At 32.5% G+C, this 19,568-nt stretch overlaps 3 protein-coding genes across 3 annotated transcripts; 2 read left to right on the plus strand and 1 right to left on the minus strand.

The window, feature by feature from the left end:
- Positions 1–392: 392 nt before the first annotated feature.
- Positions 393–1,604, minus strand: LOC136969168 (uncharacterized). The gene is made up of 4 exons (XM_067263262.1): positions 867–1,604; positions 721–789; positions 548–637; positions 393–475 (listed from the first exon to the last, which is right to left on the minus strand). Exons 1-4 carry the CDS (start codon positions 1,602–1,604, stop codon positions 404–406), a joined length of 969 nt encoding a protein of 322 aa, XP_067119363.1. The 3' UTR covers positions 393–403.
- An 11,131-nt stretch (positions 1,605–12,735) lies between these two features.
- On the plus strand, positions 12,736–13,447 carry LOC136969171 (uncharacterized). Its single transcript, XM_067263265.1, has 4 exons — positions 12,736–12,935; positions 13,013–13,081; positions 13,174–13,263; positions 13,335–13,447. The coding sequence occupies exons 1-4, from the start codon at positions 12,795–12,797 to the stop codon at positions 13,404–13,406; spliced, it is 372 nt and encodes a 123-aa protein (XP_067119366.1). The 5' UTR covers positions 12,736–12,794; the 3' UTR covers positions 13,407–13,447.
- A 3,323-nt stretch (positions 13,448–16,770) lies between these two features.
- LOC136969170 (putative nuclease HARBI1) lies at positions 16,771–18,350 on the plus strand. Its single transcript, XM_067263263.1, has 3 exons — positions 16,771–17,385; positions 17,590–17,949; positions 18,198–18,350. Exons 1-3 carry the CDS (start codon positions 16,960–16,962, stop codon positions 18,348–18,350), a joined length of 939 nt encoding a protein of 312 aa, XP_067119364.1. The 5' UTR covers positions 16,771–16,959.
- Positions 18,351–19,568: the final 1,218 nt, after the last annotated feature.

Raw genomic sequence — 19,568 nt, forward strand, 5'->3', positions numbered from 1 at the left:
AAAAATAAAGTTATTTCACAGTTTATTTCAGATTCTGCATTATAGATCGTTACATAACTGAGTCATTTAGTTATTTATAATCAATTGTTATACGTATACATCAATAAATCTACGTGCAGATAACACCGTATTTTTATGAGTTTCTCGCTTAATTTTCGGGTGCTAATCTTAAAATTAAATCTATTGCTCATAACGGTGCGAAATTAATTTTCTAATTGTCTACATCGCTGGAATCTTCATTAAATGACGGATACCATAAGAATAAAACCCAATATCGAACGGTTGAAAGTTTGAAACAAATAATTTATAAATTCTAATAAATGTTAGTCATTGCCATGTTGCAATTTAACAAATAATTGTTGGTTAAAGTTGTTTTTGAAAATAAAAATGTTCTGTGGAGTTATTAAGTTTTGTGTTTCGAAGCTTTCATTATATTTGAAAGACCAGAAAATATGGAATGCAGAGAACTTCCCATCTGAAATGTTTAAATGCGAAATTCAATTTAATTTATAAAAACAACATTACTCGATATTCTTGCAACGATTACCTTTATTGGAAACTTTTTTGTAATCTTAAAGTAATCTCTGCACGACAGACACAGGGATTCTTTACCGAACCTTTTCATGAAATTCAAAATCTAAAAAGTCATTAATTTTTATTATTACACAATAACATAACAAACGTTTTACTACATAAAGATATATTTTAAATATATCAAACCTTTAACTTCTGTTCCAATTCGAGATCGCACTCAGCAAATCTTCTGATGTCTTGAAAAGACGTTTGCATCTGAAAAAATATATAACACATGTTAAAAATATCTTCAAATGTAGAAAATCTTGGATTTTTCCATAAAAATACATTACAGCAGATGTGAAGGCGGATAACAGGAATCCGATTAAAATACAGACGAAAGTAAGAGTAGCACAGACCAAAGAAAAGAAAACTTTCAACTCGAACTTTACTTCAGAAAAGTTGAAAGTGAAGTACATTAGATTCGTTTCCAATAATAAAGTACCGTAAATTATTGTGAATACGTAATTGAACGGTCCGTTGAGTTGATTGGTAAAATTCCAAAGTTCGTCGTGTTGCGCTATGATTTCATTTAGTTCAGATTTCAAATTTGGAATGTTTTTTCTCAGCAGATACAAATTTTCTGATACTTTTTCGAATGCCTTCATTAAAGTAACATAAAGCAAAACGAGGAACGAAACGATGTACACTACAGCGCCAACGAATAAAGTGGAGCACAGACCAACTTCTATTATGCAGATAAATGGTTCATATTTAAAAGTCTTTCCTTTTTCTAAATGTGGATAATATAAAATAGCGATTATACATTCAGTAAATATCGTAAAAGTAACAGTTATACTTATTGCAAGAAGTCGTACAGTATTGATAGTAGCATATAACTGATGTTTAGGGAAACAATATGACGTTTCTAATTGTATTTTTGGATTCAGTTTCACTCTTTTGACAATACTGAATATTACAGCTATAGCTAAAGTATTACTCGCGACAGATACTCTGACATATATGTCATAATTAAATGCCGCGAACCAGGAATAGCAAGGAGTTACATCCGATACGTAAGGAATTGTCATACATATAAGTAGAAAGGAGTGTATCCAATAACAGAATTCAATAAATGAGATGTAAATGTTGTAAGTTATGCGGAAACAATAATCAATGTTTAAGTTACAGAAACAAGGAGTAAAAAATTCCCAGCCGTAAATCATTGAAATTGTAGTAAATGAAGAGAGAAAACACTGCAGACATATTTCGTCTTTCTGATTATAAATTGTAGGACCTACACTTATGATTCTTATCATATTTTTTAACTAACTGAATTAAATTATTTTAAAATAAAATATATAATTTAATTTAAAACAATCATTCGCAATTATTCTCTTTATACTTAAAAGTAAATCCAACACTTCTGAGTAGAAAGGAGACTAAATGCTAGCTTCGAATTAAAATTTTACTGCGTAGTCACTTATATAAATGTTGTATATTAATATCACTTATATACGTATCGATTATTCATATACATAAGATTTTTATTTCACTTTAAGTGAAATGGAATTTTGATGCGATATTTCCATAAACTTTTTGGAATTTTAATTGTTAAACAAACATGATTGTTAATTGATGTTTATCTATAGAATAAATCAATAGGAATGTTTCTATAAAGTGCCGAATGCACTTATGTTTTTATGTACTTTTTATGCAGATTGGCACTTTACTTGTATGCTTAAAACAAACATCATGTTAAGTGAAGGCGAGCGGGGGGTGGAGGTTTCCAGACACGTATGTGACCGAGATACTGTTAATGTCATTCGATCCTGTTTAGTTTTTATTTATTTATTCCTTCTCCTGTGGCTTTCTGTTTAGTCGCTGTGATTAAGAATGGATGTTTAATAAATGAATTTACAAAAAGAACAATTATATCCCGATACTATGTAAAACTTTTTCCTTTTGTAGAGAAAGATTAAAAAATAACAATCTTTATATTGGTTTATTATGAGAAAAAGTAAAAATAAAACAGAAAACATTAATTAAACACGCCAATTATTGATATTTAAACGAAACCTCTCCGATGAATCTCCGTCCATTTTATACCAAGTCCCAGTGATAAATAATGACAATTTTATTTTATAGAAGTTACTTAGCTATGACGGCAACATTTGGTATTGCCATCTATTAAAATATTTGAAGTCAAAATTTGCCACTTAAAGTCTATGATAGGATTTTCATTTTTCAACTGATCGCGCCCTACATGTCACTTCAGTTGACGATTGTTGTAAATTAACATTGATTTCTATGACAATTTTTATTTATCTTTACGATGCAGATTTAACATTCGAGATGTGGTCTGGATATAAAATTTTGAAAACACGCACAAGTGTGCCTTGCAGGAGGACATGCACGTGTTTTAAACGTTTTAAAGTTTTGCCAGTAATGACGTCGTACATTTACTACCTTTGTAGAACCTGCGGCGTTAAATTGTTCTAAACATAACATTACAAGCTCGTCAGCACAATTGTGTTTTCGTGTTATATGCCGCGGTGCTCAGAAAATACCAATTATGATCTTACAAAAGCTAAAATCTTCGAAAGTCGTCAGGGAAGTTAACGAAATGTTACGTTGATATCATTCCCTTTCTGTGTGACTCTTTGAGTACGACTCACTCAAGAAAGTTAGAAAATCCTGAATTAGACAAGTCCAGTGGTCAAATTCAATGGTTCAGTTTCTCAATTTTTATCTACTGTCAATTTGTGTGCCAAAGGATTACATTTATTCTCCGAAGACTTTTTAATAAGGAAAACAAATATTCAGCAAGAAACTATTATTTATAGATTTGATCACATTACACCATAACGTTTCACCAAGATGAATAATCTTCACACAGTGACGTTGCTGAGGATAAGAGGCCGTCCATAAATTACGTAAGGTATTTTGAAATGGGAAAGAGTCAAGAATTTCTTACGATTTATTACTCAGGGGTAGAGGTTAATAGACCTCGTTTTGCGTAATATTCTTATTTTTATTTTTTGGTCTCGTTGATTCGTGGAGTTTTGAATTTGGCGGTTTCTATTAAAAATTCTCTTTGTACTAACGCCATCTCGTGTGACGTGATAGAAGAATAACGCTAGCAAGAATACGCTCTACACATTTTTTATCATGGGAGAAAGGCCGTGTAGTCGTTTTCCTCTCTTTTTTTTATATTAGAATGAGTGCACCACTCCTATGGGTGTATAACACTAAAATACATAAACCAAAATACATGATACAAAGTAAACATAAAATTAGTATTCGGCTTTTAGTGAAAACTAAAATGTGAAACTAGAAATTAGAAATTATGAATAGTCTTTTCTTCCATATTTTTTTGAACATAATTGTAAAACGCATCAAACACTGGCTTCTGAACAAGCTTATGAAGTGGACGTGACCAGCTGAAACCAAGCGTAAAGATTTATAATTTCGGAATAAGTCTATCTTGATCGTCAATTAAACAATGATAGATCATATGGTCGACGGTGTCTAGGTTTTCTGTAGAGCAAAAGCAAGAGGCAGTTTCTGCCAGGTTATACATCGCCAGGTAGCTTCTAAAATTATCATTCTCAGTAAGTAGTTGAGAATTAGCAAACGTAAAATCTTTAAGTGGTGATGAGAACCAGCATTCAACACTAGGAAAATAAAGTCTTGTTATTCTACCAGTTTAACTGCTCAACTATTGTTGATTCCACTTTCGCGTAGCGTTGTCATGAATATAATTTTTTAAGCTGCTATGTGAGAGAGGGATGTGAGTGTAGTCCAAATCAGAGTCCTTTGCAGTTGACTTAGCCTCAAAGTTAGCTTTTTCATTTTTTAGTATGCCGCTATGGCCAGGATCAAATATAAAAGTTATCTTATTTACAAGGTTTTTAATATGTTGCTGGATATATTTGATTTTATTGCCATTGTAATCAGGATTTAATAGAGCTTTTAGGACAAACTAAAAATCACTGTAAATCTTGATAGAGTTTTGTTTGGTAGTGAAGTGGCCCACTGAACAGTTTGGTAGACAGCATCTTTTTCTGCTTGATAGATGGAGGTATGTGGGGTATCTGTACCTTATAACATACTTTGGGCAAAATATGTCAGTTTGCAAGAAGATAGATACATGAGTCGATACGATGGGGGCTTTTGGATCCATCTGTGCAGATATTAATAATCTGCATGGTTATCCATGGAGGAAGCAGATAACACCAAATGTACCCTGGGAATAACCTTGTTTACAATGTGATGATCAGAGATACGGTAATTGCAATGTTGCAGCATGTGAACAGCTGTAGATGGGAGTAGCGACTGTTGTTGAACCTTGATATTTGTAGTTCTGATGTAGTAGTTTAAAACCTTTTCTACAATACACAGTGGCGAAAGGAGCTCTGCTAGTATCAGAGAGGCGTTAGTAGAAACAGTTTCACAGCACTTTTGAAATTCTGATGGCAAACTGTTTTTGAAGAAAGACTAATTTACTTGCTACTGAGTTTTTACTAGTTACATGATCCCAGCTAGAGGCCGCGTAAAGTAGCATTACCTCATTATATAGTTTTACAAGCTTTACGATTTAGTCCCCAGGTGCACGTACAACATTTTAGCAGCATGTAGTTTATTTTTTTGGCTTTAGCCAAGATATAATTAATAATATCTATATTGTCTGGTAAATTTAATAAATTAACCAATATTTATCAGACTGCGGGTAGTTAGAAAGCAAAACCTAAAGTTATCGGGCAGAGAGTTAAGTCATGCCAGTAACTTGGAAAGCCACCTGGTCCATCTAAATTCCATTTTTTATACAGTAGAACCTCGCTTAACGAGCACATCGCACAACGAGTATTTCGCATAACGAGCAAAACAAATTGTAAAAATTTGCCTCGCTTGACCAGCGATATTTCGCATAACGAGTGATGACGAGAGGGGAAGTCCCGAATTGTGCGCATGCGGCATGCTCCATCAGTCTGTGTTTAGCACTCATTCGGCTAGCATCTTAGTGTCGCTTTTGATCACATATTTTTTCAGACTTGTGATCACACATATTACTTATAAACATCAACAACCAGCCCATAACTTTATAGCCCGTTATATAATAAACACTCCAAACGATTTGCCAAATTCTTGGGTCATTAAATTTAATGACCAATTTCAAATTAAATTTTAAGAAATGTCTGAATTGTTAAATTTAATACAGATGGAAACATAACTGCCTACCTCTAATCAAATTAATTAATTTCTGATATTCAATTATAGCCTTCATATAACCCAAAAATTTGGCATATTGTTTGGAGTGTTTATCAAATATATTATCTGTGTTATTTTTTTTAATTTTTTTTTGTTTCTGAAAATAGAATTCTCATTTCAGGACGGTTCATTCTGCGCTAGATGAAAAGATGGTGATTCACGCTTTTTAACAGTATATATTGTACAATTGTTTTTGAATAAGTGTTATACATAAAACATTTGTGCATTTTTCGGCGTGGAACGTATTATCGTATTTCACATTAATTTCTATGGGAAAATTGTTTCGCTTAACGAGTGTTTCGCATTACGAGTAAGACTCTGAAACGAATTATGCTTGTTAAGCGAGGTTCCACTCTATCGGTAAACGCTATTTGATACCAGTCTGAGATCTAGGATATTTTTTTGTCCCATTGAAGTCTATCTCATTGCGGCTGTTTTTTTAAATTTTACTTTATGTTTAATTTATAGAAAGTTTACATTTTCATTATAATTTACGGTTCTGAAAACAGTCGTGTGCGACACTTTGGGTTGGAGAGCAGCTGCAGTCTGTCTTGATGACATATTAATGGGTTTTCGAAAATGTTAAGTTAAAATTTTAGATCCGATTTTTTCGAAATTTGATATGTTGGCAGATTACCGTTTGATATTCGATTGTGAAAGGCAAAGTGTTTTAGAATTAAAAATAGAAAATAATATATTAGAAAAAAATTAAGATACTATAATTTCAACTCTACTTTACTTAACCAGTGAAAACGTGCAATTTATCACCATCGGAGTATCTTGATATACGTAACAAAGAGAAAATAAAACACCGAAACACTTTATATGGTTTTTGTTTCAACGACTCTTATAGTGTTTTATTTATATAACTACAAAGGTTATCTTACGTAAGAGTTTATCACACCGGTGACCAATCTAACATATTTTAAAAATTCTTTACTCCTTTACAGTATACAACGTTAAAAATTTTTAAAGTGTGCGAGTTTAGTCTTTTGGTGTGATAAGCTGTAAAGTAAGATGATCTGTGTAATTTACTATAAATCAAATACTATAATATAATATAATAGAAGGTTTGAAAGTAGGTAAGGATCTCATAAAATTAATAATTGCTGCTGTTTTTTTTTTTTCTCAAGCACGTCGTGTTTGCCTGCTAGTTAATTATAGACGTTGAGTGGTGTGTCATTACGTCTTTTGTAATTATAATTCAATAAAAAAATTTCATATTTAATAACAAATATTTTAAATTGAAAATACGTAATAATAGAAAACAATTCATTATGTCTTCCATTCTTAACGATATTCAGCATAACAATATTCGATACATGGACTTCAACTTACATGTCTAATATATTTATATTTACAGAAAAAAATTTTGTTTAAAGTTTCAATCATTATAAATGCGATATTACCTGACTTTTAAGATCAATGCATAATAAAATGTTTATTGATAAGTTACAATAAACAGCAACGTATTTTAAAATGAAATTATTTCACAGTTTATTTCAGATTTTTCATCATACATCGTTACATAACTGTATCATATAATTATTGCATGCCTATATCATCGACTGTTATACGTATACATCAATGAATCTGCGTGCAGATTACAACAGATTTTTATGAGTTTCTTGCTGAATTTTCGAGTACTAATCTTAAAATTAAACTTATTGCTCATAACAGTGCGAAATTAATTTTCTAATTGCCTACATTGCGTGAATCTTCATTAAATGAGAGTTACCATAATAACATAACCTAATATCGAACGTTTGAAAAAAATAATTTATAAATTCTAATAAACTTTAGTAGTTACAATGTTGCATTTTAATAAATAATTGCCGTTTAAAGTTTTCGAAATGAAAATCTTCTGTGGAATTATTAAGTTTAATGGTTCGAAGTATTCTTTATATTTGAAAGACGAGGAAATACGGAGTGTAGAGAATTTACCATTTGAAATGTTTAAATGCGAAATTCAATTTAATTTATGAAAACAACATTACTCAGTTATTTTCCAAAAAATACCTTTATTGGAAACTTTTTTATAATTTTGAAGTAATCTCTGCAAGACAGACACAGGGATTCTTTGCCGAACCTTTTCATGAAATTCAAAATCTAAAAATTATTAATTTTTCAATTGTATTTTTATTATTAGACAAAAACATAACAAACGTTTTACTACATAAAGATATATTTTAATATATCAAACCTTTAATTTCTGTTCCAATTCGAGATCGCACTCAGCAAATCTTCTGATGTCTTGAAAAGACGTTTGCATCTGAAATAAGATATATAACACGTGTTAAAAATATCTAAAAATGTAGAAAGTACTGGAATTTCGATCAAAATACTTTACAGCAGATGTGAAGGCAGATAACAAGAATCCAATTAAAATACAGACGAAAGTAAGAGTAGCGCAGAGCAAAGAAAACAAAACTTTCAACTCGAACTTTACTTCAGAAAAGTTGAAAATAAAGTACATTAGATTCGTTTGCATTAATAAAGTACCGTAAATTATTGTGAATACGTAATTGAACGGTCCGTTGAGTTGATTGGTAAAATTCCAAAATTCATCGTGTTGTGCTATAATTTCATTTAGTTCAGATTTCAAATTTGAAATGTTATTTTTCAGCAGATACAAATTTTCCGATATCTTTTCGAATGCCTTCATTAAAGTAACGTAAAGCAAAACGAGGAAGAAAACGATGTACACTACAGCGCCAACGATTAAAGTGTTGCACAGGCCAACTTCTATTATGCAGGTAAATGATTCATATTTAAAATCTTTCTTTTTCTAAATGCAGGATAAAATAAAATAGCGATTATGCATCCAATAAATATCGTAAAAGTAACAGTTACAATTACTGCGAGAAATCGTACAGTATTAATAGTAGCATATAACTCATGTTTAGGGAAACAATATGACGTTTTCAATTGTATTCTTAGATTCAGTTTGACTCTTTCGACAGTACTGTACATTGCAGCCATAGCCAAAGTAATACTCGCAATAGATACTCTGACAAATATGTTATATTTAAATACCGCGTATTAGGAAAAGCTAGGAGTTACATCTGATACGTAAGGAATTGTCATACATAGAAGTAGGAAAAAATGCATTTAATAAAGACATTCAATAAATGAGATGTAAAAGCTAAACAGTTTTCGGAAGTAACCATCAGTGTTTAAGATACCGGAGCAAGAATAAAAAATTCCCAGCCGTAGACTATTGAAATTGTAGTAAATGAAGATTGAAAACACTGCAGACATATTTTGTCTTTTTGATTCACTGCAGGCTAACACTTATTATATTTTTTTAAGTAAGTGAATTAAGTTATGGTTAAATAAAGTGTATAATTTAATAAAAAATAATTATTCGCAGCCGTTCCCTTTTTACATAAAGTAATTTGAACACTTCCGTGTAGAAAGCAAAGTAAATGCTAACTTTGAAATAAAATTTTACTGCCTAGTCACTTATATAAATGCTGTATATTAATATCACTTATATTTGTATTGATTACTTATATAAATGAGATTTACATTTTACTTTAACGGAAATGGATTTTCATGCAGTGTTTCGAAAATTTTCCGGAATTTTAATGTTTCATCAAACGAAATAGATCGATAAACGAAACGTTTATCGATCGAATAAACCAATAAGAAAAATTTTATAAATTTCAAAATGCACTTATGTCTTTCACTGTGTAGGTAAATGGGCACTTTACTTGCATGTTTAAAATAAACATCATTTCATGTGACGGCAATTGAAGGTGGAGGAATCCAGACACGTGTGTGACCGAGATACTGTGTCATTCGACCTTGTTTCTTTTTTATTTGATCGCCTTTGGATCTCTTACTAATCATCATAATAAAAAATGGATGTTTCATAAACAAACTTATAAAACAAACGATTATGTTCGATTTTATGTATAAGCTTTAGTTTTCCCATAAAATATTAAAAATATTACACTTATAAATGACTTTAATATTCCATAATAAAGGAAGAAATTTTATAATAATGATATAAACTTGTTGTATAGAGAAAGGAATTCTTTTATATTTGAAAATTTTTGCCAAGGTATAAATTTTTGCTTTAAAAATAAACTACTAAACATTTATGATTTCAGTAATTATTTTTCAGCTCACGAACTATTTAACGAAAGTAGATATAGTTAGGAATTTTTAAAACACAAACAGAAATCGACATGTATGTTCGAGTTTGTAGGATTAAATTCGAAAATGTATTCCGGTTCTGCAAAGTTTAAAAAATGAACGACAAAAGAAACAAATAAATCAATTATTAAGAAACTTTTAATCACGATTTATACAAGCAAACGTGTTATTGAATATTATAAGAATTCGTAAAATACATTACAAAGGTGTGGTGAAGAATGATGTCGTGCGCCATCCATGCCTTTAGAATTGACAGATTAGTGCTATGCACGCGATTGATTTTTACTAAAGTCGATTTCAATATATTTAGTTTTAGGCACATTAAATCAATTATTCAAAGGGCGTCAGGAGTATAAAAATGTACATCGGCACACAAAATGTAGGATAACAGTTACGGAAAAAACTAATTATCATGGTACCTCTCTCACTCTTCCCTACTATTCGATTCTTGTCCACTGCATCGGTATGACTTAATTTGATCAGTATCGAGCGGGGAACTGACCATTGAACTTGAACACTGGTTTTCTCTAATTCAAGATTTTCTACTAACGTTCCTGGGTGAATCGTTCTCAATGAGTCACTCCGAATGGAAATGATATCAACGTAACACTTCATTAACTTCAGTGTCGACTTCTCAAGATTTTAGCTTTTGTTAATATTTAATTGGTTTAAAGCAACAGATTCGACACAAGATGTGCGTATCCAACGTCATAACCTAGAAAACTAGAAGAAACGTTTAAAACATTTACATGTGCTATTCCACGGCACACTCTAGAATGTTTTCAAAATTTTATATCGAGACCACATCTGGTGTGTTAAATGTGCATCGTGAAGATCGAAGGAAAAATTGTCCTAGAAATCAATATAAATTTACAGAAATCATAAACTCGATCGATATGTAGCGCTCGATCGAATGATAAACGGAAATCTTACTATGGTCTTTACGTGGCAAATTTTGACTTCGAATATTTCAAGAGATGGCACCGCAAAATGTTGCGTGAATAGCTAAATAACTTGCTGCTGAATTTTTTTTGTATAAGATACAGTTATCATTTATCAGACGACACTCGTATGTAATATGACAGTTTCATCAATAAAATTTTATTTAAATATCAATAATTCGCGTGTTTAATCGATTTGTTAACTTTTTATTATAATAAACTACTATTATGAGTGTAACATTTTAAATATTTTGTCACAAAAAATAAAACATTTACATAAAATCGAAACATAATCGTTTGATTCATAAATTTGTTTACGGAGCATTCATTTTTTGTTACGTCGACTACTCAGAGATCCGTAGGCGATCAAATAAAATAGAAACATTTCGAATAACAGTTACAGTATCTCGGTCACACACCAGTCTAGAAACCACCGCTCGCTCTCACTTAACATGACGTTTACTTGAAACATGCAAGTAAAGTGCCTATCTATCTAGAAAATGGAAATAGACATAAGCGCATTCTGCACTTTATAGAAACTTTCTTATTAATATATTCGATAGATAAACATTAGTTAACAATAATGTTTGTTTAAAAATTCCACTCCCGCTTGCCATCACGTGATATGAGGTTTATTTTAAACATGCCTATCTGCCTAGAAAGTGCAGAAAGACGTAAGTTTGTTCAGCACTTTATAGAAAATTTCTTAGTTTAGTCGATAGATAAACGTTAATTATTTTGTTTGTTGAAACATTAAAATTCCAGAGTTTATGGAAATATCGCATGAAACTTCCATTTCAATTAGAGTAAAATAGGAATCTCATTTATATAAGTAATCAATACATATACAGTATAAGTGATATTAATACATAACATTTATATAAGTGGCTACGCAGTATAATTTTCTCTACGATGCTAGCAGTCAGTATATGCTCTAGTATATAGCTTCCTCTACACAAAAGTGTTGTAATTACTTTTATGTAAGAAAAACTGATTGAGAGTAATTATTTTTAATTAAAGTATATACTTTATTTAACAATAACTCAATTCGCTTAATTCGCACAATTACTAAAAAGTATGATAAGAATCATTTCAAATGTAAATCCTGAAGTTGATAATCAGAAGGACGAAATATGTCTGAAGTGTCTTCTCTCTTCATTTACTACAATTTCAATAGTCTACGGCTGAAAATTTTTTATTCCTTGCTCCTGTGTCTTAAACACTGATGGTCACTTCCGAATACTTTTTAACCTTTACGTCTCATTTATTGAATGCCTTTATTGGATACATTCCTTTCTTCTTATATGTATGACAATTCCATACGTATCGGAAGTAACTCCTTGCTTTTCCTGGAACTCGGTATTCGAGTATGACATATTTGTCAGAGTATCTTCTGCGAGTATTACTTTGACCGTGGCTCTAATATTTAGTACTGTCAAAAGAGTCAAACTGAATCTAAGAATACAATTAGAAAACGTCATATTGTTTCCCTAAACATGAGTTATATGCTACTATTAATACTGTACGATTTCTCGCAGTAATTGTAACTGTTACTTTTACGATATTTATTGGATGCATAATCGCTATTTTATTTTATCCGCTTTAGAAGAAAGAAAGTCCTTTAAATATGAATCATTTACCTGCATAATAGAAGTTGGCCTGTGCAACACTTTAATCGTTGGCGCTGTAGTGTACATCGTTTTCTTCCTCGTTTTGCTTTACGTTACTTTAATGAAGGCATTCGAAAAAGTATCAAAAAATTTGTATCTACTGAGAAAAAACATTCCAAATTTGAAATCTCAACTGAATGAAATTATAGCGCAACACGATGAATTTTGGAATTTTACCAATCAACTCAACGGACCGTTCAATTACGTATTCACAATAATTTACGGTACTTTATTAATGCAAACGAATCTAATGTACTTTATTTTCAACTTTTCTGAAGTAAAGTTCGAGTTGAAAGTTTTGTTTTCTTTGCTCTGCGCTACTCTTACTTTCGTCTGTATTTTAATCGGATTCTTGTTATCTGCCTTCACATCTGCTGTAAAGTATTTTGATCGAAATTCCAGTACTTTCTACATTTTTAGATATTTTTAACACGTGTTATATATCTTTTTCAGATGCAAACGTCTTTTCAAGACATCAGAAGATTTGCTGAGTGCGATCTCGAATTGGAACAGAATTTAAAGGTTTGATATATTAAAATGAACGTTATACTACGTAAAGATATATTATGTTTTTGTGTAATTATAATACAACTGAAAAATTAATAATTTTTTAGATTTTGAATTTCATGAAAAGGTTCGGCAAAGAATCCCTGTGTCTGTCGTGCAGAAATTACTTTAAGATTACAAAAAAGTTTCCAATAAAGGTATTCTTCGGAAAATATACAGGAATGTTGTTTTCATAAATTAGATTGAATTTCGCATTTAAATATTGCAGATGGGAAGTTCTCTACATTCTATATTATCTGGTCTTTCAAATATAAAGAATACTTCGAAACATGAAACTTAATAACTCCACACAAGATTTTTATTTCGAAAGACAACTTTAAACGCCAATTATTTATTAAAATGCAACATTGTAACTACTAAAGTTTACTAGAATTTACAAATTATTTGTTTCAAACGTTCGATATTAGGTGTTATTTTTATGGTAACTCTCATTTAATGAAGATTCACGCAATGTAGGCAATTAGAAAATTAATTTTCCTCTGTCATGAGCAATAAGTTTAATTTTAAGATTAGTACTTGAAAATTCAGCGAAAAACTCATAAAAATCTGTTGTAATCTGCACGCAGATTTATTGATGTATACGTATAACAGTCGATGATATAGACATGCAATAATTATATGATACAGTTATGTAACGATGTATGATGAAAAATCTGAAATACTCTGAAAAATAATTTCACTTTAAAATACGCTGTTGTTAATTGTAATTTGTCAAGAAACATTTACTTATACATTGATCTTAATAGTCAGGTAATGCCGCATTTATAATGACTGAAACTTTAAACGGAATTTTTTTCTGTAAATAGAATTATATTAGACATTTAAGTTGAAATCGATATATCGAATAGTATAATGCTGAATATCGTTTAGCAAAAAAGACACATTCCATTGTTTTCTGTTATTATTAAGTGTTTTATGTCGTGGCTATAATTTGGCTATGGGAGGGCGGCAGGTATATCTATGCTGAGAGGGCGTCTTTGTAGCATTGAAGCACGAGTTGTGCTTATCTTAAATGTAAAGCTTGTGAAACAGTTAGTTAAGAATAAAGTTGTTATACCGTTCAAGGGCTGGATTAATTGTGAGTTCACATATCTTAGCGTGCGTCAATAACGTAACAAAGGGTTATGGGCCCAGGAAGAAAATTCCAGCGTTGATGCAACTGGATTGAACGACTAGCCACGGTAAGCCTAAATTTGCTTTCGTAGAAACCGAACCTTTATAACGAATAGAATGGCCGAAATAGGACATGGTCAGTTACCGAAGTTTACGGGTAACAATTTTACAAGCTGGAAATACGTATAATGGCCATCCTAGAAATTAGAGATCTGGAAAATCTGTTAACAGATGACCCACCTACGGATCCGCCGAAGAGGGGAAATGGAAAAAAACGGACTCCCAGGCCAGAGGCATTTGAACTTGCGCGACGGATGACACACAAGTGGCTCTTATCTTAACGTGTAGAACGGCAAAACAAATTTGGATTCACTTAAGAGAAAGATATGAAGAGGACCTAGGGAAACAAGCGATAGAGGCCTTAAACAATGTGGCGAGATTAGTAATGAATCGTGACGAAACATGGAGAGATTATCTATTAAGAGGAGAAAAACTTCTAGAGAGTGCTAGGATAATGGGGGCTCAACTAGAAAACGACGAATTCATCACCACACTATTGAAAGGTTTACCGCAAAAGTACAACCTAATACCATGCAATTCGACAACCTAAAAGAACCAAAGATCCCTGACGTGAGAAAAACCTTTGAAAGGTATGAAGAAAGAAATGGGCCCGAACAGAGGAAAAACCTCGCAGCCTACAGAGCATATCACCCACCGAATTACAAAACTCCAAAAGACAATGCACAAAGAAAATCTCGAACAAGGAAAATGCTATGCTACATCTGCCGTAAACCAAATCACAAGGCAATTGAATGTTGGTTAAACCCGATTAACAAAGCAAGGAATAGAGACAAAAGAGATAACTACTTCGATCTCGATAACCGAAGATCAAATTTCAAAACTTCTAAAATAGCTTGGGAAAACTCAGCTAGAGAGGACGATAACCGACAGAGAAAGGAAAAATCAGCTAACGAGAATAACAATCGACAGAGATTAATGACTTTAAACACAAACGGTGAGCCAGATACATGCTGGATCATAGACAGTGGGGCTACCAGTCACATGACCTCAAATCGCCAATGGTTAGAGAGCATGAGTGAAGACAGAAAAACAATCACCATGGCCTATAATAAAGTCATACACTCAGAAGGCATCGGAGTCGCAGAAATAAGAGACGAAAACTTTAATAGATTACTTCTTGAAGACGTACTATACACCCCAGATCTGAGCAACAATTTAATTTCTGTAACCAAACTGGCAAAGGAGGGAATCAAGATAATCTTCGACGCCGAGAATTGTAAAATACTTGACGAAAGAGGAAATGTCATCATGTTGGGCAAGAAGTGGAAAGACCTATACACTGTTAGACTCAGGACCCCCAGCCATGAATACAGTATGAAATCCCACCATAATGACTGGGAGACCTGGCATAAGCGACTCTGCCATATCAATGGAAATTACATGAACATTTTAGCCAAGAACGAGATGGTACACAAATTCCCACTCGTACCACAATCCAACACACCTGTATGCGATACCTGCATTCGAGCGAAGTTCACCAGGAAGCCCTTTAAGCCAGTGATCACAAAACAATCAAAAAATCCTCTCGATCTCCTACATCTTGACTTAGTCGGACCCTTCAGAGATGAATCAATGGGAGGAGCAAAGTACGTACTCACCATTGTGGACGATTACTCAAGAAAACTTTTCACCAAATTCTTAAGAGCCAAATCCGAAACGCCGGAAGAAATCATAGACTTCATAAAAAACGTGGAAAACGCAACTTCGAGAAAAGTCAAACAAATCAGATCTGATAACGGGGGAGAATTCCTTAACGAAAACCTAAGGACGTTTTTAGAGGATAAGAGGTATTAACCATCAACTGACTAATTACTACTCCCCTGCTCAAAACGGCGTGGCAGAAAAGGCCAACAGAACTCTCATCGAGGGTACCACAGCGCTACTAATAGAAGCGGAACTGCCAAAAAACTTCTGGGCTGAGGCAATGAATTGCTTCACTTATGTACGCAATCGGACACCCATCCAGAACGACATGAAGAGAACCGCCGAGGAATTGTTCTCTGGAAGAAAACCCACTGTAGGACACTTGAAAGTATTCGTCTGTAAAGCATATTATTGGATTCTCAAAATGAAGAGAAGTAAACTTGACTCAAAGGCGGAACTAGGAATCTTTGTGGGATACTCATCCTGTAGGAAAGCGTACCGAATATTCGACCCTACCACTACGACCGTAATCGTGTCACGTGATGTAAAATTTTTAGAAAACCAAAGGGGCAAAGACCTCCAAAAACAAGCGAATCCAACGCAGGACTATACCCTAGTCGATATAAAGAGACAGTGCACTGATACAACTTCTACAGCTCAGGACATAGAGGATACAGAAGTCGCAAATCCTGATAACGAAATCGAGACAGATTACGACCAAAATGAACCTATAGAGGAAACCTCACTCTCCAATTGAAGGGAAAAGACCTAGACCACCTCTAAATTTCTACTATGAACCACCTCTAATCCCCGTATTCACCAACACGAGTTAGAGTTAGAGTTAGGGTTAACTCTCGAGTTATTGGTAAATTGGTATTCACCAACTCCGAATTTCGAGTCAAACACAATAACCCTAACTCTAAGTCTAGAAAATCGGCGAGTAGACGATAACTCTAGGTTTGACGCCTGCGCAAAGCGATCTATTTCAGGGGAAAATGGCGACATTCGACGAGGACGAAGCCGAGATGCTAGAAAATCTGAAGTATCTAGATTGTATAGACCGTATGGAACGAAGAAGTCGACGGATTATTTCTCCAAGAAGTAATGACTTCGAACAATTGGACGATTACGACTTTCTATGTCGATATCGTTTGCCAAAAGAGAGCGTAAGAAACATAGTAGAACGAATTGGTGACAATTTAGTTTCTACATCATCGAGAAATTATGCGATGTCGCCGATGGAACAACTGTTGTTGGCTCTACGTTTTTATGCCACGGGAACATTTCAGTTGGTCGTAGGCGATTTAAATGACTTAAGTCAATCATCTGCTTGCAGAGCGATTAATAGAGTGAGTTTTTTAATTGCACAAATGTCAGCAGATTATATTCAGTTGCCAAAAACAGAATCTGAAAGAACGCAAGTAAGTAGGCCTAATATCCCTTTATCTTTCGAAACTATAGTAATAAAATAATTTTATATTGTTTTTTTTTACAAGTTTCTATATTAGAATCATTAATTTAAATTATATATAGTCTTTATTCATTTAATTAATACATTACTTTTCAAAGTATGAACTGTAATAAAATATAAAAATAATAGATCAAGTATATATTTATATTTTCAGATAAGTCAAGACTTTTTTCATTTGAGTGGTTTTCCATGTGTGTACGGAGCCATTGACTGCACCCACATTCCAATTCAGTCACCGGGAGGAGAAACTGCCGAATTATTTCGAAATAGAAAAGGATATTTTTCTATTAATGTTCAGACAGTTTCAGATAGCCAACTGAAAATCAGGAATATAGTAGCCAGATGGCCAGGTAGTTCTCATGATAGCACTATATTTGCCAATAGTCATCTGTGTGCTATGTTTCAAGCAGGAGACATTCCGTCGAAATATCATCTTCTTGGTGACAGTGGATATGGATGCAAGGCCTATCTGTTAACACCAATATTAAATCCACAAAGTGATCAAGAAAAAAAGGTAATTATTAAAGTTTATGATATATATTATTAAAATATATTTAATGCATAATATAGTTTTAAATGATCATATATATTTCAAAATTAATATCAATTATTTTTTCTTTGAAAGGTATAACAGATGCCACATAAAAGCACGAAACACGGTGGAACGGCAATATGGTTTGTGGAAACGACGTTTTCCCTGTTTATCAGTAGGTTTACGTTGCAACCTTCAAAATGCTATGGCTGTCATAGTTGCCACTGCAGTGCATTGCAATTTCACATGGAAATATGACAGTTCCAACAGAATCTGATGATATTTCCATGAATGAAGATGTTCCAGTGCCTGTTGTCAGAAGTCAGAATGCAGCTGGATTTGCAAAGAGAAATGCATTAATAGCAGATTTCTTTAGCATTTAACTTCTGAAATATTTGCATAATCTTAAAAGATTATGCAAATATTTCAGAAGTTAAATGCTAGAAGTTAAATAATCTTTTAAGATTATGCAAATATTTCAGAAGTTAAATGCTAGAAGTTTAAAATAATCTTTTAAGATTATGCAAATATTTCAGAAGTTAAATGCTAGAAGTTAAATAATCTTTTAAGATTATGCAAATATTTCAGAAGTTAAATGCTAGAAGTTAAATAATCTTTTAAGATTATGCAAATATTTCAGACATTATTATTAAAAGGCCCTTTTCGGAGCCAAAAATTTTGCTTAAGAGTTAGCCAAATCAATATAAGTAAAAAATATCAAAACTTTCAATATTGTTATACATCAAATTTTGATTATCCAAATAAATTTCTTTTTTGAAATAAAAGATATTTTTGTTACTCAAGAAAATCTTTTATGCTGAAGAAGGATTAGTGATAATAAATATATTAAATATAAATATGCATAAAGATGCTGCAATTTGAAGAACATTTTCTTTTTTTAAATTTCTATAAACAATTTTATTTGATGTTAAACAGATAATTGATGAACAATTAAGATAGAAGATAGGAAAGCATTTTGTGGAGATCATCACCAGAATTGCCAGTGAAAGAATATCAACTGAACACAGTAACATATGAAATCACATCTGGTTCATATTTCGCTACAAGGGCTTTGAAACAACTGTCGAATGATAAAAGAAAAATTTTCACGAGGCTTTTTAATGGTTGAACGCGACTTCTACTTTAACGATTAAATGACAGGTAGAGACAAAGACGACGAAGCAGTTTATTTGTGTCAACAGCTTACAAAGATGCTGAATAAAGGACAATTTTGTCTTCGCTAGTAGATCTCAAATATCGGGGAAGTGATATTAGCCTTACATTAGACCCGGCCTGGCCAACCCAAATTGTTTCGCGGGCCACTTTGACCACGCGTAACATTACGGTGGGCCACAATTTAGGCAAACATGCTTTTAAAAAAGTAAAACAAATACAAAATGAATAAGATTTTATTGTTATACCAAGAGTTCGTACTCGCACTTGCGCATTATAACAATGACACATGCAAATTTTCAATTATTTAATTGTTTCGGTATACACATAACGGGAAACAAAAGGTTTAATAGATATATAATATTGCTTAGCGGGCCACACAATTGAACGTGACGGGCCGGGGGTTGGCCAGGCTTGCATTAGACCTA

The sequence above is a fragment of the Centruroides vittatus genome, unplaced genomic scaffold (genome assembly GCF_030686945.1).
Source record: "Centruroides vittatus isolate TY-2023 unplaced genomic scaffold, ASM3068694v2 contig_1747, whole genome shotgun sequence".
Classification (NCBI taxonomy): Eukaryota; Metazoa; Arthropoda; class Arachnida; order Scorpiones; family Buthidae; genus Centruroides; species Centruroides vittatus.

Bases quoted from the DNA above. Each gene is read 5' to 3' on its own strand.
- LOC136969168 (XM_067263262.1), bottom strand. From the start codon at position 1,604: ATGACAATTCCTTACGTATCGGATGTAACTCCTTGCTATTCCTGGTTC. The intron at 638-720 runs GTTTGATATATT...ATGACTTTTTAG, and splicing joins AATTGGAACAGAAGTTAAAG to ATTTTGAATTTCATGAAAAG. The intron at 476-547 runs GTAATCGTTGCA...TAAACATTTCAG, and splicing joins CAAAAAAGTTTCCAATAAAG to ATGGGAAGTTCTCTGCATTC.
- LOC136969171 (XM_067263265.1), top strand. From the start codon at position 12,795: ATGCAAACGAATCTAATGTACTTTATTTTCAACTTTTCTGAAGTAAAG. The intron at 13,082-13,173 runs GTTTGATATATT...ATAATTTTTTAG, and splicing joins AATTGGAACAGAATTTAAAG to ATTTTGAATTTCATGAAAAG. The intron at 13,264-13,334 runs GTATTCTTCGGA...TAAATATTGCAG, and splicing joins CAAAAAAGTTTCCAATAAAG to ATGGGAAGTTCTCTACATTC.
- LOC136969170 (XM_067263263.1), top strand. From the start codon at position 16,960: ATGGCGACATTCGACGAGGACGAAGCCGAGATGCTAGAAAATCTGAAG. The intron at 17,386-17,589 runs GTAAGTAGGCCT...TTATATTTTCAG, and splicing joins CAGAATCTGAAAGAACGCAA to ATAAGTCAAGACTTTTTTCA. The intron at 17,950-18,197 runs GTAATTATTAAA...TTGCCACTGCAG, and splicing joins AAAGTGATCAAGAAAAAAAG to TGCATTGCAATTTCACATGG.